This window comes from Choloepus didactylus, chromosome 27 (genome assembly GCF_015220235.1).
Source record: "Choloepus didactylus isolate mChoDid1 chromosome 27, mChoDid1.pri, whole genome shotgun sequence".
NCBI classification, from domain to species: domain Eukaryota; kingdom Metazoa; phylum Chordata; class Mammalia; order Pilosa; family Megalonychidae; genus Choloepus; species Choloepus didactylus.
Window position 1 is genome coordinate 7,564,948 of NC_051333.1, and position 23,853 is coordinate 7,588,800.

General features: G+C 54.6%; 2 protein-coding genes across 6 annotated transcripts; one reads left to right on the forward strand and one right to left on the reverse strand.

Moving 5' to 3' along the window:
- Positions 1-425: 425 nt before the first annotated feature.
- PRRG2 (proline rich and Gla domain 2) lies at positions 426-6,336 on the reverse strand. Of its 3 annotated transcripts, XM_037819915.1 has the most exons (8): positions 6,232-6,249; positions 5,470-5,536; positions 4,732-4,866; positions 4,184-4,359; positions 3,965-4,004; positions 2,138-2,276; positions 1,300-1,446; positions 426-1,057 (listed from the first exon to the last, which is right to left on the reverse strand). In XM_037819915.1, the coding sequence occupies exons 3-8, from the start codon at positions 4,814-4,816 to the stop codon at positions 1,039-1,041; spliced, it is 606 nt and encodes a 201-aa protein (XP_037675843.1). In that variant the 5' UTR covers positions 4,817-4,866; positions 5,470-5,536; positions 6,232-6,249; the 3' UTR covers positions 426-1,038. The 3 variants fall into 3 exon arrangements, with proteins under 3 accessions (XP_037675843.1, XP_037675844.1, XP_037675845.1); XM_037819916.1 differs by lacking the exon at positions 5,470-5,536 and having other exon boundaries at positions 6,232-6,336; XM_037819917.1 differs by lacking the exon at positions 6,232-6,249 and having other exon boundaries at positions 4,732-4,829; positions 5,470-5,640.
- On the forward strand, positions 6,282-22,575 carry LOC119521544 (nitric oxide synthase interacting protein). 3 transcript variants are annotated; one of them, XM_037819913.1, is made up of 9 exons: positions 6,282-6,387; positions 17,271-17,341; positions 17,798-17,903; positions 18,960-19,041; positions 19,919-20,078; positions 20,166-20,290; positions 20,439-20,626; positions 20,760-20,868; positions 21,056-22,575. In XM_037819913.1, exons 2-9 carry the CDS (start codon positions 17,272-17,274, stop codon positions 21,125-21,127), a joined length of 912 nt encoding a protein of 303 aa, XP_037675841.1. In that variant the 5' UTR covers positions 6,282-6,387; position 17,271; the 3' UTR covers positions 21,128-22,575. The 3 variants fall into 3 exon arrangements, with proteins under 3 accessions (XP_037675841.1, XP_037675840.1, XP_037675842.1); XM_037819914.1 differs by lacking the exon at positions 6,282-6,387 and adding an exon at positions 15,255-15,310; XM_037819912.1 differs by lacking the exons at positions 6,282-6,387; positions 17,798-17,903 and adding an exon at positions 15,161-15,310.
- The last annotated feature ends 1,278 nt before the right edge of the window (positions 22,576-23,853 follow it).

The window sequence follows — 23,853 nt, forward strand, 5'->3', positions numbered from 1 at the left end:
TTCCCCCTGGAGGAGGGAAAGGGGGGAGGAGGGACCCCGCTGTCTCCGCCTTTGCCCGGGCGCTTGCAGGAGAGGGTGGGGGCGCACGCTCGTGGGGGGGCGTCCCGGGCGGCCCCGGGGTGGGTGCGGGCGCTGGGTGCTCGCTCTCTCGCCGCCGCCGCCGCCGCCTCCTCCTCCTCTGCGCTCACGGTGCAGCCATCTTTGCACAAGGCGGCTGGGGGAGGGGGGAGGGGAAGGGGGGGCGGGCGGCGGGGTGTCTGGCTGCGCTCCGCTTCCTCCCACAATCCCGTGCAAATGCAAAAAAAAAAAAAAAAAAAAAAAAAGAGAGAGAGAGACAGAGCGCAAGGAAGGCCTGCGGGTGTGAGGCGCAGCGTTTGCACAGAAAGCTAGCTCCGCCGCGCGCAGACGCGCCCGGGAACGCGCGGTTCAGTTCTTTCGATTTTTATTTTTTATTTAGTTTGCATTGTTTCAGCTTTCTTTGGTCTCCTTCACAAAGGATTTTCTATTTAGGGGACCAGCTCAAGTCCATAACCCTGGATGCAATGCGAGCCTACCCCCACCAAGTATGAATATGCCCCCCACCCTTTCCCTGGGTTGCGAAGCGCCCCTGTGCGCGCGCGGGGAGCGCACGAAGACACGCGTGTGCAGAGACGGGGCTCTGCGTGGCCCGTGGCACTGGAGAGCGGAAGCTAGGTCACATCTGCTCACCCGCGCTGGCCGCAGACTCGGCCGGTGCACCTGGGTCCCAGTTCTCACGGGCGCGCGTCTACCCCGGGGTCGGGGTCGGCGGGTCCCCAGGGTCAGGAGAGCGTGGGGACCCGCGAGGGGCCGGGACGCATGAACGCCCTGGCCGGGGACGTGCGCGGATCCGTACACGGCGGAAACACGTGTGGCAGGGTAGGCCTTGGACCGGACGACCCCTACTCCTACCCACCCCTCCCCAAGCTCAACTCCGGAGTCTAAGAGGCCTGGGGGTTTCCGGAATGCGGTGTGAATCGGGGGCAGGGTGTGAAGAGGCCCGGGCTCCGAAGCTGCTCTTCAACGAGGCCTCCTGAGGCTGCAAGGGGAGGGGACAGTGGGAAGTCAAAGACCTGGCGGTTTTCCCCCTCAACCAAGACCCCCGCGACCCGCCTTGGACATCTCAGCCAATGGCCAGGACCCTCCGGGCTCAAGCCCCACCCTCCTACACTGCGCCATTCAATGCCGGGCCCCACCCCTGCCCTCCAAAGCCCGCCCCAACACTCCAAGTCCCGCCCCTGAACCAACGACCTGCCCTCCCCTCTGCGACCCGCCCCTTACCTGGTGTAGGGGGGCGGAGGTGCGTCGTGCACCCCGGAGGCCTCCAGCGCCTGCTCGTAGGTGGGAAGGCCTGGGGGTGGGGGTGGGAGCGGGGACGTCGGCGAGCCCAGAGAGGTCAGGGGGCTCTGGGGGCTGATGAGCCCGGCCCTGGGGACAGAGAAGGTGTGCCCTTTAGGGGGCTCGGGGGACCTCGGGGACAGAAGAGACATGAGGGAAGAGGAGAGGACCTAGGAAGACAGAGGCAGAAGGGAGATGAACGAGAGAAAAGAAGGGGCACCCCACACGGATGCTGGTGGACAGGAGGACACAAAACTCTGCAGGCCCTAGGACACCCTCACACACCCGGCACCAGCGACAGGAGGAGCATGGAGGGACAGAAGGCAGGACAGTGAGATAAGCAGGCCAACACAGGCAGAAGCGACCTGCCAGAGAGAAATCGAGGGATCACATGCCAGATGGACCCTGTCACCAACTTTTCAAAACCCCTCGTACCATAAACTTCCTAAAAGAGCCCCAGCCCCACCAGGCTTCAGCGACTGACTCACAGCTTCCCAGCCCCTCCCACGGAGAGAGGCACACCTAGACGACTCGCACAAACAGCCACCCATGAGAGGCGCGACAGGTTCTCCAGATACAGCCTCCGCAGAGGAACAACAACACACGGACAAAGACATAAAGCTCCTACTTCATGCCAGGTACTAAGGATGCGGACAGACAGGCAGACAGCCAATGCAAATACAATGCAGGGACAAAGAGACCCCACAGACGTGACAACCGGACGCAAGCCATCTCCCAGACCTGCTCTCCCCCTCCCTACCTCCCCCCGAAGCCCTCTTACTCCTGGGGGCAGGGCGGCTCCCGATGGCGGCGGCGGCGCCAGTGCAGATACCAAAAGGCTCCCAGGCCAGCCAGGACGATGAGCAGGATGCCGGCCGTCAGCCCCACTGCCAGGCCTGCCACGTCCACGCGCCCACGCCCTGTGCAGAAAAGTCCCTGCCTCAGTGGCTCCCCCACCACCACCAGCAGCAGCTCCTTGTGGGGGGAGTGCGGGCTGTTTTGCCTGGCTCTTGCTTCAGAACCTCCAGTTCCCACTCTATAAAATGAGAATGATAATCCCCACCCCACGGTGCTCAAACGCTTAAGAGGCCTGGGACAGCTTCCTCTGGGGGCTAGAAAATATGGTAGCTGCATCCCCATGACAAGTGGGGGGCAGGGGAGGGGATGGGATTCAAGACCCCAGGAGTCAGGGGCACAGCCTCCCATGCAATCCATTTACTGAGCAGGCAGCATTCGTACGCCGAACGTAAGGTAGGGAACCCAGGTAGATTAGGCTCCAAGAAGCTCCCACACTTAGGGTTGCCAGATTTAGCAAATAATAAAATATAAGATGCCGAGTTAACTGTGTATTACAGATGACAGAATGAATACTTTTTTAGCATAAGTACATCCCAGGTAATATTTGGGATATACTTATACTTAAAAAAAAATTACTCATTGTTTAGGTGAGATTCACATTTAACTGGGCATCTGGTATTTGGGCTAGCACCCCCTACCCACGCTGGAACCAGGCCACTGAGGAGTAAGGCAGCTCTGAAGGAAAAGTGGAGTCTGCAGGAAGGCTTCTGAATTTACCGGAAGGCTAGGGAAATCAGTGGAAAAATCTGGGAGCCCCCCACCCAAATTAGCACTCTGGTGTTCATGAGGTCTCATTTGAAGGTGCAGCACCCCCTTAGCCATCCAAGGCCTCCTTTCGGAGGAGCAGAGGCTTTGCAAGCCCTCCCTTCCTGCTGGGAGCCCACCTTTAGCACTGGGTAGGGGGGCTTTCCTCAGAAGCCCCAGGCTTTTAGCCCCTCAGCGGGAAGCTGCACCCAGGAGGCAGGGCCTCCTGATTCTGATGTGTGTCAGGTGGCTTCAAGGAGCCACTCTCCTGGCCAAGACTGGAGCGAAGGAGCTACCTCCCCTAGCAACCAGGCGCCAACGTGAGGGCTCCAGCCCAGAACTGGGGCCTGTTGCTAAGGTGCGTCCGCCCCTAGCAACCAGGCCCCAAAGAGGGGTGGGAGGTGGGCTCTGGGACCCAGAGGGGGGTCCTCCAGGGCTCCAGTGGGCAGGAGGCCTTGGGTCCTGGCCAGCCTGGTTGCTAGGGAGAAGGCCTCCCTAGCAACCAGGCCGGGGCTGGGATGGGGCTGTGGGGGAGGGGAGCCAGCCAGGTAGTGCTGTGGGCTGCCCAGTCCGGCTGCCCAGTCCCGGTTGCTAAGGAGCAGCCCCCTTAGCAACAAGGCTGCAGCCACCATGGGGCCTCAGAACTCACAGGAGGGGCTGCGTGTGGGCGGACCAGCCAGGTGAAGATGGCCAGGCCCGTTGCTAGGGGGCAGCCTCCTTAGCAACCAAGCGGCTGAAGGGCCCGGGACTCCACTGCAGGGCCTCTGAGCCATCACCCCGCCTTCCACCCACACTCCCCATTCCCGAGACACGGGGCATCCCCTGAGCGTGTCTCAGGCAGTGGGGGGGGGGGCTCCTTTCACAGCCTCCTTCAGGAACTCGGGGAGCACAGAACCGGAGGGGGCGGTTCTTGGGCATAATTTGGGATGGGGGGTGTTGCTCAGGCCTACATGGGAAGGGGTTCTCTTGGCTGCACAGAGCAAGAAGGGGTCAGCCCCCCACTCACCTCCTTTGCCATTGTAGCTGTAGTTCTCCCAAAAGCGCTCCTTGAAGGGGTGGGAGTGGAGGAGGAGGGGAAAGGCAGCGTGTCAACTGGGAGATCCAAGCACCCCCAGACCAGGCCCACCCTGATTTCTGAGGCTGAAGGAGGAGGGAGTTGAGGTGTGGGATGTCCTGGGGCTGGAAGAAGCCGCCGGCCTGGCCCACAGGGTCCCCAGGCCCTCACCGTCAGGGTGTTGTCCTCGAAGACCTCCCGCGCCTCCTCCCAGGAACACCTCTCCTCCCGGCACTCCCGTTCAAGGTTCCCGGGCGTCAGCAGCTCCAGGTCCCAGTGATTGGCACGCGGGATCCGCCGGTGGCTGCTCAGGAAGCTTTGGGCCCCTGGGGAGCCCAGGAAGACTTCTGGGCCCAAAGAAAAGGAAGGATGGAGAGATGGAGGGCTCCTGGGACTGGGGACACGGAGGAACCTGATACTAATGGGAAGGGGAACCCTTGGGTCCGGGAGAGGAGGGGGCCTGGGGCCTGGTCTCCTGGTCTGAGGGTGGAGGGGCCTGGGGGCTCAGACCCCTGGATCTGAAGGAGGAGGGATTGGAGGCTCGGATCCCTGGGTCTGAGGAAGAAGGAGTCTGAGGGAGGAGAAATCCAGGGTTTTGGACCCCTTGATCTAAGAGTGGAGGGGCTGGGGACCTGGGTTCCTGAGTCTGAGGGAGGAGGGCAGGGGCAAGGGGTCCTGGGTCAGCGCTTGGCCACCCAGCTCTTCCCCCAAATACTCACCTTGGTCTTGCTCCCCAGTGGGGGAGCTGCCCAGGCAGGTGATCAATGCCAGGTAAAACAGCAGCAAAGAGGGGTGGCCACTCATATTTTGTGGACACCTGGATCCAGGTGCACAGATGACAAGGACCTCAGCCCCTGAGGAACGAGGTCAACCCTTACAGACATGAATTACAGTAATACTAGCAAACACCTGCATCGCCCGTATTCTGTACCAGGCACGGTTCGGTTCTAAGTGGTTTCTTCATATCAACTCATTTTAATTCACATCGGTCCTATTATTATTCCCATTTTATAGATAAGGAATTTGCAGCCCAGAGCAGGTAAAATCACTCGCCCAAGGTCACACAGTTTGCAAGTATCAGAGACAGGAACTGAAGGAAGGCAGAGTGCCTCCAAGAGCAGAGAAGGGGGCTTTTCTCTCTCTCCACTGTGTCCACAGCCCCCTGGGCAGGTTTTGGTGCTCATAAAAATGCCAACTGGAGATAGGGGTTTCCTTCTCCCCTGGCAATTTCCACTTACACCCTCCCCTCACTGTGTCCATTGCCACATCCACCCACAGAGGTCAAAGATTACAGGAGAGGCCAGAGCAGGGGCCTGTAGTCTTGGATCCAGGGCATGAGGGGGCTGGGGTCCTGGACTCCTGGTCCTGGAGGCCCGAACTTCCAGGTTGTAGAAGGGTAGGGGGCCTGCACACCAGGGTCCCCAAGCCAGGCTCCTCCTCTAGGGAATCTCACTCACCTGCCCAGACTTGTGAGCACTGCCCCCTCCTCTTTAATGTAGGCTCTCCTGGGCCAGCTGGGGCCAGCTGTGAAGGGGGGCCAGGGAGAGGGAAGGGGAGAGGGAGGAGGGGAGACCCCGTTCCTAGTTACCAGGCCCGGTCCCGGTTTCTGGCGGAGGGGCGGGGCTTGCGATTACCTACCCTGGGCGGGACTCAGGTAAGGGACAAAGTATTTAAAGGGACCATTAATATGAAAAGGGGAGGGGGGCGTCCAGAACCCCAAGAAAAGGCCGGCGTCTCCTATACCTTGGGGCACTTAGGGAATTGCATTTGCGCCTCCCCTCCTACATAAACAGGTTCTCTAGATATCTAGAAACTGCCGGGAGCTGGATGCCTCGGTCCCTGGGGATAGCTGGGCGGTGCCGCACTAAATTCCTTTTTCCTGAGGATCATCTGAATGGTTTTGATTTCTGAGTTTCCCGATTGCTCGGTCTATAAAATGGGCACAGGGAAGTTCCCCCTTCTCCACCGCTTCTTAAGATGCAGCAAAAAAAGTGGATGATATACTTGGGAAAGTGGGCTTCTTAATCTCCGGGAGAAGAGGTTAGTCTTTAACATCAGAGCTTGGAGATCCAAGCCTGGAACCAAGCAGGAAATCATCCGCCCAGCAAAATGCCTAATTCATACTAAACTTGCCCCAAATTTACGAGAGTTTCGTGAACCGGAACCTTCGAGTGCCACAGACGTTTCCGGAGGGAAGAAGAGAAGAAAAGAGGACTTACCAAGCCAGACGAGGTACCTCCGCAACTAGGGGCAGCTCTACTTCCGGGAGCTTCTCCCGGGCGGAAGTGGGTGGAGCGGCTGGGGAAAACAGCGCTCCTTTCCGGTGTAGCAGTACAAAGGAAGAAGAGGCGAAGGAAGGAGTAGTCGGTGGTGAGGTGAGTTCTAGGCAGTGGAGGGATACTGTTGCTGGGATGACCTTCCCCCGGGCTAGAGTCCTAGAGTTCTGAGGCAGACGGGGACAAGATCTCAGAGATCTTGTCAATCGTTAATAAGAACGCGCCAGGCACTCTTTTTGAAACGGAACTACACCTCCCATCATCTTCTGGAGGTAACTAAAAGGCCTACGTGCAGGTCTTAGTCGCAAAGCGTTTCGGGAGTTGTAGTTCTGCGGGAGATGGCGATGGGCCGGGGCTCTGGAAGGGACCCGGACTTCTGGGCTCTGAAGAGTGGGAATTAAAGAAGGAGAATCCCTCTCCTTGACTCAGTTTCCCAGACTGTGGTGAGGATGGCGGAAGGCAGAGAAGGCTGCATCGTGCCGTCGCCCGGCGCCGCCTTCTCTGCACGTTTTGGACAGTCCCTTCTCTCTTGGTGTTGTCGAGTTTAACTTTCCCTGTGGAGGTTTGGGATCGAGCATTCCTGGACTCACATCCGGATTGTGCTGCTGATTCATTGTCAACCAGGGCCTTGCGGGGTCCTCTAAGCAGTTTTTTTTATTTTAATTATTATGAAAATGTTCAAACACGTATAAAAGTGAAGGGATAGTATAAGAATCCCCATCACCTAAATTTACCAGTAATTAGTGTTTTGCCATAACTGCTGAATTTGTGTTTTGTTGTTGCTGTTGTTTTTAGAGACCTCATGACATTTCATCCCCAAATGCTCCAGGATAACGTGTGTAAAAACCGAGGACATTTTCTACATGACCGCAATACCATTTTCACACTTTACAAAAGCAGCCATAATTTTGGAGTAATATCCATTTCATGCTTCATATTCAAGTCTTCTGATTGTCTCTAAAATGCCTCGATTTACTCACTTGACTTGCTTGAATCAGGATCCAGTCAAGGTGCACACATGGCATTTGTTATGTCTCTTAAATCTCTCGTTAATTTAGAAAAGTATCTGACCTCCACTCTATTTTTTTCTTGATGTAATTGATTTTTTTGAAGAAACCGGGTGTGTTATTCTCCCAGTCCTCTTGCCATCTGAATTTGTCTTTTTGCTTTCACTCATTCCTCCATCCCATGCTGGCAAACCAAACCCAAATCCTGCTCTCCTCCTGTTTTGCCTTTTTTTGTAACAGTTTATTGAGATTATAATTCATATACCATATAATTCACCTGTGTTTTTTTAATAATTCAGTGTGTGTTTTTTAAATAATTCAGTGTGTTTTTTTAGTATATTCACAGAGTTGTGCAACCATCACCACAATCTAGTTTTAGAACATTTTTGTTACCCCCCCCAAAAAAAAACACCAGTACCTCTTAGGAGTCACTCCCCATTTCCCCCCCAGCCCCTCCAGTACTAGGGAACCACTGATCTATTTTCTTTCTCTATGGTTTTGCTGATTCTGGACATTTCACATAAATGGAATGGTACATTATATGATCCTTTGTGACTGGCTTCTTTCACTTAGCATAATGTTTTCAAGGTTCATCCATGTTGTAGCATGTACCAACACTTCATTCCTTTTTATGGCTGAACAGTATTCCATTGTGTGGTCATACCCCATTTTTAATTCATCAGTTGATGGACTTTTGGGTTGTTTCCACTTTTTGGCTCTTATATATGATGCTGCTATGGACATTTGTGGATAAGTTTTTGAGTGAATGTGTGTTTTCATTTCTCTTGGGTATATATCTAGAAGTGGAATTGCTGAGTCGTAGGATAACTCGGTGTTTAAGCTTTTGAGGAATTGCCTAAAGGCTGTTTTCCAAAGTGGCTGTACCATTTTTCATTCCCTCCAGCCATGTACAAGGATTCCAATTTCTCCACATCCTTTCTAACACTTGTTACTATCCTAGTGGGTTTGAAGTGATATTTCATTATGATTTTCGTTTGTATTTTCCTGATGGCTAATAATGTTAAGCATCTTTTCATGTGCTTGCTGGTTATTTATATATCTTCTTTGGAGAAATGTCTGTTCAAGTCCTCTGCCCATTTTTAAATTGGGTTATTTGTCTTTTTATTGTGGAGATGTAGGGGTTCTTTATATATTCCAGATACAATTCTTTATCACATGTATCATTTATAACCACCAGAAGTTTTGGGTTTTTTTACAGCCTGCAAACTACAAATAGTTTTTATGTTTTCAAAAGGTTGGAAAAAATTTTTTTGAAGAATTATATTTCCTGACATCACAATTACATGTGATTCAAATGCCAGTGCCCATAAATAAAGTTTTATTGGAACCCAGCCATGCCCATTTGTTATTGTGGCTACTTTTGAGCTACATCCACAGAGCTGTGAGACCCTGTGGCCCACAAACCTGAAAACATTTAACCCTCTGGTCCTTTACAGAAAGAGTTTGCCAATCCCTGCCAGATCCCTTGATTTCCTGTCATTAGGAAATTAAATCTAGAGGTTTGATTAGATTTAGGTTCAACCATTTTGCCTGAACCAATGATTTCATTAGGGGTTGCAAAGTGGTGGTTTCCAATTCTGTCCTTCCTCCTACATTTATTATCAGGGCGGTTTGCTTTTTACCTTGAGCCATGCCTAAGAAGCAGCTGAAAAGAGTGGCTTCAAGTTCAATTTGAAAAGATCACCATGGCTGGTCATCAAGAGTCAGCCTGAGGCAGGAGAGAACAGTTACTCTCCCTGGGCATCAGTTTCCTCATCTGTAAAATGGGAAGAACTCACTTTAGGAGATTGTCACAAGGACCGAATGAGTTCAGATGGGTTGAGTGCTTCGGACTAGTCAGTGCTTGGAGGCACGATGGTCATTGTTACTCTTGGAGAGAGTGAGTGATGTATTGATGGATTGGTGATTCAGTCATTGATCAGCAGGTGTGCCCCAGCACTAGGGTTAAAGGTGGTTATTTGAGCCAATCGTGCCAGGCCATGCTAAGACTCCGAGCCCGGCCTCCAGGGGCTTCTCAAGCTGGTGGGGGAAATCCAGGGGCCCGGGGCTCTCAGGGAGGCAACTCAGGAGCTCCTGACTCAGCCTGGAGACCCCAGCTTCTAAGAGGAGACGATGTGGGGTGGAGCAGAGGAGGAAAGGGACAGGATATTCTTCAAGGCTTCTTGTGGGTCCTTGTGGGGTTCGGTGGAGTAAATCTGGGTAAAGCACTTCAAACAGGGCCCAGTTCCCGCAACTTATAAATAAACATCAGCTGTTATTAACGGAACTTCCAAGACCTTCCCTTTGCCCTGAGAGAACCCGGTCTGAACCGCTTTCATCACGGCAGATTTCTGGCTGTGATTTTGTTGAGTGTAATTAGCCCTTTGGGTTTCCTGAACACAGAGCCCTTCTGCCCCCCGAGAATGGCCTGTGTGACCACCCTAGGGACAGGCCCTGCCACCTCCCCAAGGTCCCACAAAAGGGTCAAGGGCCACAGGCTCAGGGCTCACACCTGCAGCAAAAGACATTTGTGAGATAATCAGAAATGTGAACTCCACCTGACTAACAGAGGATGTGGAGGGATTTTTACTGTGCTCGGTGTGCTGCCCTGGCCGGGACACAGTGTTAGCCCCACGAGCCTTTGCAGCCCTTCGCATGCAGCTCGTAGGACGAGGACCTGAATTTTTTTGTTTAGTTTCATTTTAATTAATTAAAAATTTTTAATCCTTATTTTAATTTTCTGTTTAGCCTCTTTTTCAATTTTTTAATTTTTGTTCTTAAGGAATTTAAATTTCAGCACTGATAAAATGATGCAGCTATTGGAAAACTTTTAAGGAAGTTTGGGACAACTTGGGTACGTGACTCTCCTTTTGCAACCGTAGATTTTACAAAACCTCAATACCAAGCAGATATTTCCGATGGGAGTTTTGCGCCCAAACTGAGATGCACTGTTAAGTGTAAAACACATTCAAGATTTCCAAGACTAAGTTTGAAAAGTGGAATGCAAAGTATCTCATGAATGTTTTTTTTTATCAGTTGCATTTAATATTTTGCTTCTGGCAGGTTAACTAAAGTACATTGCTAAAATTAATTTCACTTGTATCTTTTCACTTTTATGGAAAGTAGCTACCAGAAAATGCAAAATTATATGCGTAGCTTGCGTCACATTTCTCCTGGGCAACGCTTGTCTTAGAGGCACATCCTAAAGAGTTCACAGGAGAAATAATATCATGTCTGGAGTCTGCCTTAAATAATCTGGTAGTGGTGGAGAAGAGGGTTGGGAAACAGATGAAACAGGGTGGCCATGAATTGACAATTAGTGTAGGTGATGAGTCCATGAAGCCACATGACACCGTTTTCTCCACTTAGGTGTATGTTGGAAATTTTCCATTATAAAAAGTAAAGTAAGTAAAACAAACAAACACCAGTCTATCAGATGAGCAAGCTCAGATCTCCATGCACGCAGAATGTTTATGGAACATCTGGTCTACCCTGGATGCCCCACCCACCACCCACCCCCGCCCTGACTTATCCTTACTTTCCTCTGTAGCACTCAACCACCTACCGACATCATCGATTTTACTTCATCTTACTCCCTGCCTGTACCCCCACCACTCTGCTGCAGACTTCACAAGAGCAGGGACTCCTGTGGGTTTTGTCCCCCGCATAAAGTAGATACTCAGTAAACGCCCATGGACTCCTTTGAATAACTAGATGACCCGCCCCCTCCTCCCCTCGGAGAGCATTGCTCAGTGGTGGAGTTAGGGCCAAACTGTCCCACGAAGAAGCATAAAATGGACTCTGGGAAATGCCACAGGCGTGAAGCTGCTGGGACGAGGGTGTGGAAAGCGGGGCGCTGGCCTCCTTGGGGAGGCCCCAGGTGAGCTAAGAAGGGCAATGGATGGCGAAAACTGACTACTCGCCAGCGCACAGTTCTGATCGCCTTAACCTTCATTAGCTCATTTAGTCCTCCCAGCCCCACAGCCCTAGGAGGTTTGGTTTTTACAGATGAGGAAACGGGGGTTCAGAGAGGGTGTGTCACTTCCTTGGGTCACAAAGTAATTGGAAGAGTCAGGGTTGCGCCCAAGCCCCTGCTGCCTTTTGTCAGCCCCTGCCTGCCGTTTTTAGCCTGGGGGGGCTGAGGATGGCAGGGGGCAGAGCTGACCTGGGACCCCCAGGCTCTGCTCGCAGGGGAGCTCTGGGGCTAGCGGGCACCCTTCGAATCAGTCCTTCCTGTTTCTTCCCTGGGTTGTTCTTTATTCTGGGACAGTGACCTTCCCGGCGGACAGCTGTCACTTGTTAAGGGGGCAGTCTCCAAACCCTGGCCCTGCTGCTCCCCGGCTGGGGGACTTGGGCAGCGCACCCCTGTGGGCCTCGCTCTCCTCCCTGCAAATGGGGGTGCTTAGAAACAATAGGGGGCCCTCTGGGTCACGGGTGCTCCCTCTCTCCGGGTGACCGACACCACTTCTTCGCTGAAACGCTGGTGACAGCAGGTGGCAGCAGTTCCATTTTCTATTTTGAAACTGGACTTACTGAGGAGACAACATAGGGTGGTGGGTGAAAGCTCAGCTTCCGGAGTTTCAAAACCCTGGCGCTGCCACCTGCCAGCTCTTTGACCCTCAGCCAGTGGCTCTTAAATTTTGGGGTCTCAGAACTTTTTCTTTTTTCCGGGGACTTCATTACACTCTTAAGAATTACTGAACAATGAAAAAGTTTTGGTAACAGATGGTGGCGATGGTAACACAACAGTGTGAATGTAATTAATGCCACTGAATCATCCACTTAAAAATGGTTAAAATGGCATAATTTACATTATATATGCGTTACCACAATACAGTCACAAAAAAAGGCAGAAAAAAATAATCAAGGATTCCAAAGAGCTTTTATTTGAGTTATGTTTACATAGCAGAAATTAAAACAGACCTTTGAAAGCCCAAGAATACACAAGCTCGTGGTCAGTTAGCCATCAGAGGGATGCCATCCTCAGCCAGCAGGTAGCCTCTAGAGAGTGCCACTGTATACCTGGAGAGAATAAGAGGGACAGAGGGGAACAACTTTTGAGAATTACTCTGGAATCATTTTGATCTGGTGCTTGGAAATCCACACACTGTCCTGAGCAAACGGCTTCCCCCAGAAGCTTCGGCTCTGGAGAAGCTTCAGCGCTGGAGGGTTGAGGAGCTCGCAGCGGCTCTGGCAGTGTCTCCGGGTCACTCCCGCTGTCCCTGGCCAAGCGGAAGCGCACCCCCTGCTGCTCCTCCCGCTCCCAGGGGGGAGTGTCCCCCATCCACGAAACCGGAGGACACAGACACCCCACCAAGGTCATCTCTGGCAGAGCAGGGGTGCCCACTGCCAAATCTGCAGAGGGTCAGGGCAGTTGACAGCTAAGAATAGCGTGGGGAATTTGCCCAGCGAGGCCAGCGTGACCTTGGTGGTTGGCCCTGGGGTGGGGGGGAGGCGCCGAGGGAGCCCTGCGGCAGCGCGGGTGTTCCAGGACCAGCGTCTCCCCGCAGCGAGGGCTGGGTGGCCGTGGAAAGGGCACGCGGGGAACCTTCTGGGATGCTGGGAATGCTGCAAACCTCACTGGGGCGGCTGCAGGGGCGCGCACGTCTGTCAAAACCCCTCACACCGAACCCTTCGGACCTGGGCGTGCGTGTGAATCTACCAAAAAGCAAAAATTGGCTCTGAGGGCAAATCACCAGTAGGGGGCGAGCAAGATCTGTTTCTGGAAGAGAGGTTTGTGTTTCAAGTTTTCAACGAGAAAGGCAAATTTTTGAAAGCAGGCTGGGGGCGAAGATGAAGTTGCTTTTGACATGTGTGTGGCCCTGGGTTGGCTCCCCCCAGCCCCAGCCCCCCTCTCCCTCTGGATCCCACTTGCAGCCGGAGAGAACATTCACTGCACACGCCCCACATGCCCAGCTCTGTGCCCAGCAGTGCTATCCCGGAAACCACGTCCCGTGTGGTCCTGTTTTTCACCAGAGGAAACTGAGGCTCAGAGGAGGGAAATCGCCAGCCCAGAGTCACATGGCGAGAGGGCCCAACCTGGGTTCCATGTTGGTCCATATCCCCCCTTCTCGTTTCACTTATTTATTCTCTTTTATCCCCATTGCCTGGTCCATCCCCCTCCGGGCCAAGGGCCACCATGTGTATCCCTTGGGGGGTTGTTCTTAAAAATCTAGCATTTGTGACCTGTAGATTTAAGATGCACACGTGGCGTTGCCCTGGCTGCCTGTTTCCTTCCCTGTTTCCCTGGCACCGCGGCTCGCAGGTCCGCCCCTCACCCTCTCTGCATGTCTTGGCTGGTGGTCTCCGATGATAGCCAGGCACCCCTCTCATGCTTCCTTCTCCCAGCAAGGGACCTCCTGGTGTAAATCACACCGGGGTGGACAGCCCCTGCTCTGCCCCTTGTGGGTATGTGCAAGAACGTCTTGGGGGCGCATTTGCCCATGTGCAGAACCGCTCCCACTTGCTTTGACAAGTCCTGCCAACACAGCCCTGGGACCCCTCTGCCCTGCAGACCCCGCCAGGCCTCGGCCTTATCCAGCTTTCAAAGTGTCGCCCACCCCCAACAGGTGGGAAATAGTATCTTGGTGTAGTTTTAATTTGAGGAGAGTTTGGGCATCTCTTTATATGCTTGGTTGCCATTTGAGTCTCTTCCATAAATTGCCTCTTCTTATCCTTTGCTCTTTTTTTCTACTGGGGTAGATGTTTTTCTCTTGTCAGTTTGCCAGAGTTCCTCATATAGTCACTTCTCTGTAATGCTTACTTTGAAAATGGGAATTAGTTCCAGGGCAAGGGACATAATGGGGAACAGTTTGGCATTTGCTTACTTACACACGATTTCATCCGCAGGAAAGACTGGGTGAACCCAGAAAATTGCACGCAGCTGAGCTGAAAAAGGCGCACACACACCCCAACCAGCTCCTAGCCGCCTCAGTTCCCCTCGGTGTTAGGAGCCACACCCATCCACATCTGGTGCTGGAACTTTCCAGTGGCTTTCAGATAACCTTCCCACCGCTTCACAACTCCCCAGCTGCACCCTGTCCAATACGCACTTCCACAGCAAGCTCGGGGTCCTTTTCCAAGCAAAGTGGCTTAGTCATTGGAGTTTATCTGTATTTCTTTACCATTTAACATGTGTAAAGCTGCCCTCCTGTTTTTTATTAGTTCCTGTCTTTTTCTGTACCCATCACTGACACAGTTTTTGAGTGTCACGTGTCAGCCTCATTTCTTCCATAAACCATGTGGATTCGACTGAGTGATTTGGCACATGGCAGTGATTTCTAGAAATGCATACATCATATCGTAGCAGAAGTGACTGTATGTTCTAGGTGTTAGTCCCTTGTTGACGGCACATGTCACACGTCATCTCCGCCACGTTCTCCAGAGCACGGCACTGTGGGGGCCTCGCCAGCTGGGGCCCAGGCTTGGAGCTGGGCACATGAACACTGGCAAAGGCGAGAGAAGCAACCTCTCTCCGACGTTGTTGGACGGCACGTCAACCTGCACCATCTCTACGGAGGGCAGTTGGCAAATTCTAACAAGCTTTTAAATGCACCTCCCCTTTGAGCCAGCAAGTCCACGTTTAGGAACGTACCCTAAAAATACCCTTGCCCAGGTGCTGAATGACATTATGTACAGGCTTGTCACTGCGGCTGTCACAGGGAAACAGATTAAATCAAAGGTAGAACATCCCTGCCAGGGACAGCTCTGCAGCCAGAAGACAGTGAGGAAGTGGTTTCTGTGCTGAGTGGGATGAGCACCAAGACGTGATGGGGACTCCCCGCCCCCCCAAAATTAAACTCATGTTGTGACACTTACAGGGAAGTACAGAAACCAAAACTACGCACACAGCTCTGTGAACTTTCAAAACGAACACGTCCATGTCCCCAGCACCCAGGTCTAAACACAGAACCTTCTCAGCCTCCCCAAGGCCCCCTCGCCTCCTTCCACCCGCCAAAGGAAACCGCTCTCCCGACATCCACTGCCAGGATGACGTTTACGAGATTTTGAACTTGGTATGGATGGAATTGTCTGCTGTTTTTTTCAAGTCTGTCTTTCGCTGACAGTGCTTTTGTGAGAGACAGTATGCCATTGTTCTCTCTCTTTGGCCTCTCTAACTCCACCCTTTTATCTGTTCCATGCTGACATGCACTGGATGGTGTCCCGCTTAGGGCCATTATGACCCGTCTGCCCCAGGCACTCTAGAACGCGTCTTGTGGCAGAGAGAGGACACCTTTGTGTTAGGTCTAACGCTGGGAGTGGAATGTGGGGTCATAGGGTCCACGTATGTCCAGCCTTAGTGGCTCCTATCTGTCAGTTTCCAAGGGGTTGACCCATCCACACTCCCCCAGCAGTGGATGGGGCGCCGGTGGCTCCACCCCCTCGCCTGTCTAATTGTTACCCCTCCCGCAGGTGGGCAGAGGGAGCACGGGGAGGTTTTCACTTGCATTCCCGATGACCGATAAGGTTGCGTTAGTTTCCTATTGCCGCCGCCGTAACAAATTACAACAAATTTAGTGGCGATAAACAACAGATCTATTCTCTCACAGCTCTGGGAGTCAGAGGTCCGAAAGCTGACTCGCGGGGCCAAAATGGCGTGGGCAGGGCTGCTGCCTTCTGGAGGCTCTAGGGGAGAATCCATTTCTGGCTTTTTTCAGCTTGGAGTGGACATTCCCTAGTGCGGGGCCCTTCCTCCTCCTTCAGAGCCAGCTTCCGTCACCGCATCACCTCCTCCTCTTCTTGTAAAGTGTTCCTCTGCTTCCCACTTAGAAGGGGCCTGTGGTGACACTGGGCCCCCAGATAATCCAGGGGAATTCCCCATCCCAGGGTCCTCGGCCTCATCGCACCTGGAGCCCCTTCTGCCCTGGAAGGGCACATTCCCAGGTTCCAGAGATTAGGATGCGGGCAGATGGAGGGGCCGTTTTTCGGCCCCCCAGGTGCATCTGGTGTGTCTGCCGGCCACCTGGGGAGACTCCTGGGTGCCGTGCTGGCTCTAGGCTCCCACCTTGCAAAGCGCAGGGCAGCAAGCGTGGTGCACAGCTGCCTGTGAAAGGGGGGGGCCCTGCACGGTGCTGTATGGTAATGAGGTGTGAGAGGACAAGGCCGGCATGGGTAAAACTGGTGGTCTGCAGGCAGGAGACCTGGGGGGACCTGGGCAAGGATGACCTGCTCCAGGCAGCCCTTTGTCGCCTTGAACCAAGGACACACCTCCCCAGCTCCTGTGCTACCCGAAGATCTCTGGGCAGAAGGCGCCCCTCCATCACCCGAAGGATCTTTCTTAAAAGGAGGAGGAACGAGAATATTTCACTGAGTTAATACCTGCTACATGACTCAGGGGTCTTAGAAAGATCAGAGGAAAGCCACCAGCCTCTCTTAGGGGCACTGGGGTCTCCCCCACCATCAGGAATGGGGGAGGCAGTGAGGCCCCCCCTCCCTGTGAACTTTTCTCTGATTGGTCCACTAGAGAGCCAATCACCACCCACTGGTGCACTGGAAAGCGCTGACTGGGTCAAACACCCTGCACTGAACCAATCAGGTGGGGATGGCAGGGAAGGGTGCAGTGAGGGGGGCTTTTTAGCAACGGTCACCTTACCCACCAGCCCCAAAAGACAGATCCGCCGTGACATTTTTTATTTTGTTTAAATGTCACAACCACCCCAGCTAGTCTGAAGTAGTAGCAGGAATTCAAAACCTTTCTAATGTAGCACACACACTCCCCAACCCCCAACCCCCCAACCCCTCCCCCCCCAAAAAAAAAGGTTCTGTTGCTTAAGATTGCCTTTCAGGACGTAATGAGTTGAGGGAAGTCTTGATGGAGGACTTCTTGGAGGGGGCATGGTGACCACAAGCCATTGGTTTCTCCCCCAAGTCCCCATCCCTGCAGCCAGCTTGCCCATCTGAGGGGCAAAGCCATAGAGGTCATGTCCTGCTTGTGCTGCGTGCCCGTCACTACAGCCCCACACCTGTCCCTTCCAGGATGACACGTCATGGCAAGAACTGCACGGCGGGAGCTGTCTACACTTACCACGAGAAGAAGAAAGACACAGGTACTGGGGAGGGGCTGACTGAGTCCCAGAGTTGCCATCTTACTCCGCACCTGGGTTTTGCTTTCTGACCATCTTTCCCACCGACTGACAGTCGCCAGCGTGTCACCCCAGCACTGAGTGCTTTCTGCTCTTTAGCTCGTTACTCCTCACGACTCATGGTGGAGGGAGGCATCGTTATCACTGTCACCCCTGTACAGAGGAGGGAGCTGAGGCCCAGAGAGGTGCCGACATTTGAGCAGGGCCACAGCAACACAACAAGCTCCCCGACCCCGCTGAGCGGCCGCTCAGTGACAGGGTCTGTCTGTCTGTCAGTTACCCTCTGGGGACTGACTCCTTCCTGGTGGGGTTGTGCTGCCCCCTCCCCCCCCCACACAAACACACACACAGTCCAAGTGCTTGGAGGTCCCGTCTCCTGCCCCTCTGTCCCTCCATCCTTCTGCCTGGCTCTGTCTCCAGCGGCCTCAGGCTATGGGACCCAGAACATTCGACTGAGCCGGGATGCCGTGAAGGACTTTGACTGCTGCTGCCTCTCTCTGCAGCCCTGCCATGATCCTGTTGTCACGTGAGCCAGGAACGGGGCTGGGGGGTGATGGTGGGAGGGCAAGGAGCCCACCTGGAGAGCCTTGGGGCCTCAATGTTCTTATCTGAGGCATGGGTGTGAGTCTAAGCCTATTTCATAGGGTGTGGAAAAGAATGTATTTGTTCTTGGGTGGAGGGCTCTTAGGAAGCTGCCTGCCCATAATACCAGCTCACACTATGCAGCACTTACCATTACCTGCCTCTTCAGGTGGGCCAAAGGCTGTTTAAGGTAATGGGTGCTAGGCACCTAGGCCAGTGATGAAGTAAGTGCTCAATTAATAGTGTTTTCTGGAGATGATGCCAGGAGGACTCACAGAACTCAGCAAGGCTGTTAGACTCATGGCTGTAGTTTGTAACAGTGGAAAGGACACAGATTAAAATCAGCAAAGGAAAAAGACGCGTAAGGCAGGGTCAGGAGAGACCAAGCGGGAGCTTTCCAGTTGTCCTCTCCCAGGGAAGGTGTGCGGACAGCAGTTATCTCTCTCAGCAACAACATGCTGACAACACACGGAGTATTGCCAACCAGGGGAGCTCACCCGAGCCTGGGGGTCCAGGGTTTTTACTGGGGCTCAATCCCATAGATGTGGCTGACCACTCAAGGGCCTGACCCCAGATGCCAAGCTTCCACATAACCCAGGGCCCCCACCATAAACACACTGTGGGTGTAGATGCTGTGCCGGTACCCAAAGGCACTCTTCTCAGGCTGCACTTCCCAGAGGCCCAGAGGTGACCTCCAAGTGCAGCAGCAGGGTGGGGACAACCCAGGCCTGCCGAGTTAACCCTTTACTACCCTGGACCGTCCCTACAAAACATCCACACACACTACAGTGCTACAATAGCTAAAACATGGTGGTCCTAGCCCAAGAATTCACCTGAGAGATAAGTGGAAAATTCCATGCCACACTCCCTGTGGAGTGCTAGTTGGTGCCCAGCACGGAGTGGGGGGTGGGGGTCTGATGTGTGACGTGTGATTTTTTGCCCCTGGCTGGGTGCCCTAGGCCAGGCCCGTGGTCTTCTCACCCCCACCCTCTGTTTGCAGCCCAGATGGCTACCTGTATGAGCGCGAGGCCATCCTTGAGTACATTCTGCACCAGAAGAAGGAGATTGCCCGGCAGATGAAGGTGGGGGGGGGGGCAGGGGCACAGGTGCAGATAGGGGTTTGGGTCCCTGAGCTCTTGGGTCCAGGCTCCGTTTGCCTCCTACCTCTCCTGGTTAAATCCTTCCCACTCCAGATTCCAGACCAGGCACTGCTCCCTCTGACCCCTCCTAGTCCCAGGCCCCTGGGGTCTGCCCTTGTGACCCCCCAGCCTCTCTTTTCTTGGCACTTGTCACGGTTAGGACACTGTACATACAGCGTTTGACTAGTGTCTACTTCCCCCGCTAGACTGAAGACCCCAGAAGCAGGGAGCCAGTCTCCTTCCCCACCTCTGTGGCCCTTGGTAGTTACTCCTCAAAGGAATGGGCGACACCTCATCTCTCTGGGCCTCAGTTTCATTATCTGTAGAATGGACCCGGCAGGGCCAAATGAGAGGAGAAGCTCAAAGGTCAGAGTTCACATGGTTTTACTGGGCACCAGGCCCTGCATTCCATGAGCAAACCTGTTTCACAGATAGGAGGGGCCGCGTTTGCCACCTCGTTCTGGTCCAGGAGAGGTTGGGGTGCTCACTGGCAGCCACACTGCTAGCCGGGGCAGAGGGGGGTGCAGCTGAGCAGTTGGTTCAACCAAGCTATTGACCAGTCTGCTGCCAAGTAATAAAGAAGCTACTAAGTCCAGAGCTGGTGAGGCTGGCTGTGGCCTCCGTGTCCCCCAGTAGGGGAAAGGGGCATGAACAGGTAGAACCACACCAGGGATTGCTGTTCTGCAGAGTAAAGGGTCTCGCCCAGACAGGCACCAGCCTTTACCAGAGTGGCCATGCGTGGGCCTCAGTTTACCCACCTGGGAGACCAAGGGAGGGAAGCCCTCCTTCAGGGTGGCCCAACTCCCCTCCCACCCCCCAGGCCTATGAGAAGCAGCGCGGTGCCCGGCGAGAAGAGCAGAAGGAGCTGCAGCGGGCGGCGGCGCAGGATCAGGTGCGGGGCTTCCTGGAGAAGGAAGCGGCCATTGTGAGCCGGCCCCTCAACCCCTTCACACCCAAAGCCTCTGCGGGGAGCGGCCCAGGTGAGCTGAGGAGGCTTGGCAGGGTGGGGATCCCATTGGGGATGGTGCCTCCCGGCGGGCGGACTCTGAGCCTTTGTATTCCCGCAGATGATGCACGGCCTGGTCCCAGCGCGGGCCCTACAAGCAAGGACAAGGACAAAGACAAGGCGCTGCCCAGCTTCTGGATCCCTTCGCTGACTCCCGAGGCCAAGGCCACCAAGCTGGAGAAGCCGGTGAGCTCCCGCGGGGGCCCTGGGCCCCCGGGGCTGGGAAGAACCCAGACGCTCAGATGGGGGCGGCTCTCTCTCCTCGGGGACCGCACCCCCACCCCGCGCCAGCCTGCGCCCTGAGCCCGCCTCTTCCTCTCCCGCCCCACCCCAGTCACGCACGGTGACCTGCCCCATGTCGGGGAAGCCGCTGCGCATGTCCGACCTGACGCCCGTGCGCTTCACGCCCCTCGACGGCTCCGTGGACCGCGTGGGGCTCATCACGCGCTCTGAGCGCTACGTGTGCGCGGTGACCCGCGACAGCCTGAGCAACGCCACACCCTGCGCCGTGCTGCGGCCCTCGTGAGTCACTCGGGGGTCTGCAGGCCAGGGTGGGGGGCTGTTGGAGGTGGGGGGTGTCCCGGAGCCAGGGACGGGGGCGGGCAGTGGTTCTTCGCGGCGGGGCTCTGACCGGAGGCTCCTTCCCTCACCCCAGTGGGGCCGTGGTCACCCTCGAGTGCGTGGAGAAACTGATTCGGAAGGACATGGTGGACCCCGTGAACGGGGAGAAGCTCACAGACCGCGACATCATAGTGCTCCAGCGGGTGAGCGGCGCCGGGCCCTGCCCCGTCCCGGGCCCCGCCCCTGACCAGAGGACCCCCGCCTCTTTGCCCTTGGAGGACCCGCCCCAGCCCCTTCCCCGCCCGCGCCCGGCGTGGGGTCCCCCGGCCTCCGCGTGGAGCGCTGCCCTCCGCCGCGCCAATTCTTCGGTTTCCCGTCTTCTCCCCCCAGGGCGGCACGGGCTTCGCGGGCTCCGGGGTGAAGCTGCAGGCGGAGAAGTCGCGGCCGGTGATGCAGGCCTGAGCGCGCGGCGGGCCGGCGGGAGAGCGAATAAACGGGTGTGGACGCGGCCGGCCGTTCTGCCTTCTCTTCTCCGCGCGGCCCTAGGCGGCGCCCGGCCGAGGCGGTGCGAGCTGGAAACTCAAATTTGAAAGGGCGGGCTGAGAAGAGAACAGGGGCTCAGGTCGGGAAGGAAACCTGCCGGGGACGCAAATGCGCAGCGTTAAAATGGGTCCACGCTGGCCGGAACCCAAAACCCGAGCCGCGCCCGCTCGGATACAATAGATAGCCCCTCCCCGCCTCGCGCAAGGTTCCCCCTGAGTTAAGGGGTGCGGGAGGTGTCCCGAACCCATCCCCGGGGGGTGCAGTGTGGTGGCGACACAGGGTAAAAAAAACGGAGAGAGTGACGCACCTGGGCTGGAAAGGGTGTTTAGGGCACCCCCCTTCCAGAAGGTGTTGCCTGCAGGAGGAGGCAGAGGAGCCCAAAACCGCGGGTGCGAAGGCCGGGGGCAGGTCTGAGGGGCCCAGGGGGGTGGGGGTGGCCCCAGACGACCCCCAGAACTTTGCGTGTTTTCAATAACCGTCTGACTCCAAAGCAGGCCATGGGCAGTGTGTGAGGCAGAACATACAGTCAAGCAAAAATTTTTAAAAATTAAGCCCCGGCTCGCGGTGAGTTGTCCTTTCTAGTCTGTGCACGTGCACGAGTTAGGTTAACTCCGGTGGTCTCTCGATACACACGCTGTTCTGTTCCGTGAAAACTCCCTGCATCTCCTTTCCCGAACATTCCTCTCTCTAATGCCCAGATACGAGCCAAAGGTCCCAGGTGGTCGGCGAGTGGCCTTGACCGCTGGTTTGGCCAAGCCCGTGTCTGATGCAGGGCCAGGCTGTGCAGCTGGCGGCAGCGACTGGGTCATCCCTGCACCCCAGGGCGTCCTTCAAATCCAGTGTGTGCTGCCCCAGAGGCTTCTAGAACTTTGTTGGGTCCTCCAGAGCCGTCCCACCACATGCTTGTGCCCCCAGCCTTGGAAGCCAGCTCAGCGCCAATGACATTCCCAGCCCCTGCCACCCGGGGCGTATAGATCTGTGGTCCCAAGGGGTCCCAACCCCAGCCGGGATGAGGAGGGAGCTGAAAAGGCACGACTTAGGGCAGTGGCAGAAGCCAGTTCAGCCAGGGGCCTGCCTGCCCCCGGGGACCCCCAGCACCGGTCCTGCGCCGACCCTCTGAACCCACCCCCAGCTGTCCCCGCACTGTTAGTGGACGGACCTTTCCACCGCAGCAACCCCCGCGTCATTCCTTTACACCGAGAGAGCGCCAAAGCATCCCCTCCCCTAAACACCCCAATCCTCCCGTTCCTAAGACTTCACCCACCCCTGGGTCCTTCCAGCTTGCTCTCAGACCCCCACCCCAACAACCTCAATCTTGTTCATCAGTGGGTTCCCCACCCCCCAATAAAAGCTTCAAGGTTTTCCAAGCTCACACCTTTTATTTCCACAAAGAAACTAAACCCCTCTCCGCTGTTCGCAGACCCTTAGAAATGCCCTTTGCGGGAGGGGGGATGGCGGGGCTGAGGTCCCCACCCCACCCCCGAAAGCGGGCAGGGCGAGAGGCGGAGGTCTGTCTGGCGCTTAAGGTTTCAGAGGCAACCAGGAAAGGAAGCCAGAGCCGCCCAGCGAGAGAAAGGGGGAGGCGGGAAGGGAGCCCCGCGGTGGCTTTCTGCTGAGCCGAGCTTCTGCAGTTCACCAAGTTTAGAATCGAGAAACGGGTGGGGCAGACTTCCAAGGGCCCGCGCTGGACTCCACCCTAGGAAAACTGGAACTCCTTGTTAAGGTTTAGAGCTGGAGAGATTCCTTCTGGAGAGGCCGAACTGTAGGGAAGGAGGGCAAATCCGAGGTCGCCAGGGCTGGGGGTGGGAGGTGGGGGCATTCGGAGGAGGGGATATGCATTTGTCAGAATTAAGCAAACTGTTCACCAGACAGCTAATTTTACCGTAGGGGAATTTAAGAGAAATTTTTTAAATGCAAAAAAAAAAAAAAAAAGGAGGGGGAAATTGCCCATGAAAAAGTAATTCCATTTCTCTTTAAAAATCAGCCCCCACAGAGGGACAAATACAGTATAATTGCACTTGAAGTATCTAGAAGAAGCAAATTCATGGACAGAAAATAAATTAGAGGGTACCAAAGGCTGGGGCAAGGGGGAATGGGGAGTTGTTGGTTAATAGGAACAGAGTTTCTGTTTGGGATGAAGAAAAAGTTTTGGTTTGGGTGGTGGGGACGACTGCACAGTATTGTAAATGTGGTTAATGCCACTGAATTGTGCACCTGAAAATGATTAAAAGGGCAAGTTTCATGTCATATATATGTTACCACAATTTAACAAAATTTTTATGTCAACCTAGCAATTCCACTCCTAATTATATACCCAAGAGAACTGAAAACATGCCCACGCAAAAACTTGATCACAAATGAATATCCTGGGATTACTCATAATAGCCCCAAAGTAGAAACAACCCAAACGTCCATAAACTGATGAAGAGACAAAACAAAATGTACATCCATATGAGATAATATCATTTAGCCGTAAAAAGGAGTGAAGTTCTGATACATGCTACAACATGAATCGACAATGCAAACATTATGCTGAGTGAAAGAAGCCAGATAAAAAAGGACAAATATTGTACGATTCCATTAAAGTGAAATGTCCAGAATTGGTAAATCCCTAGAAACAGAAAGGAAATTAGTGATTGTCAGTG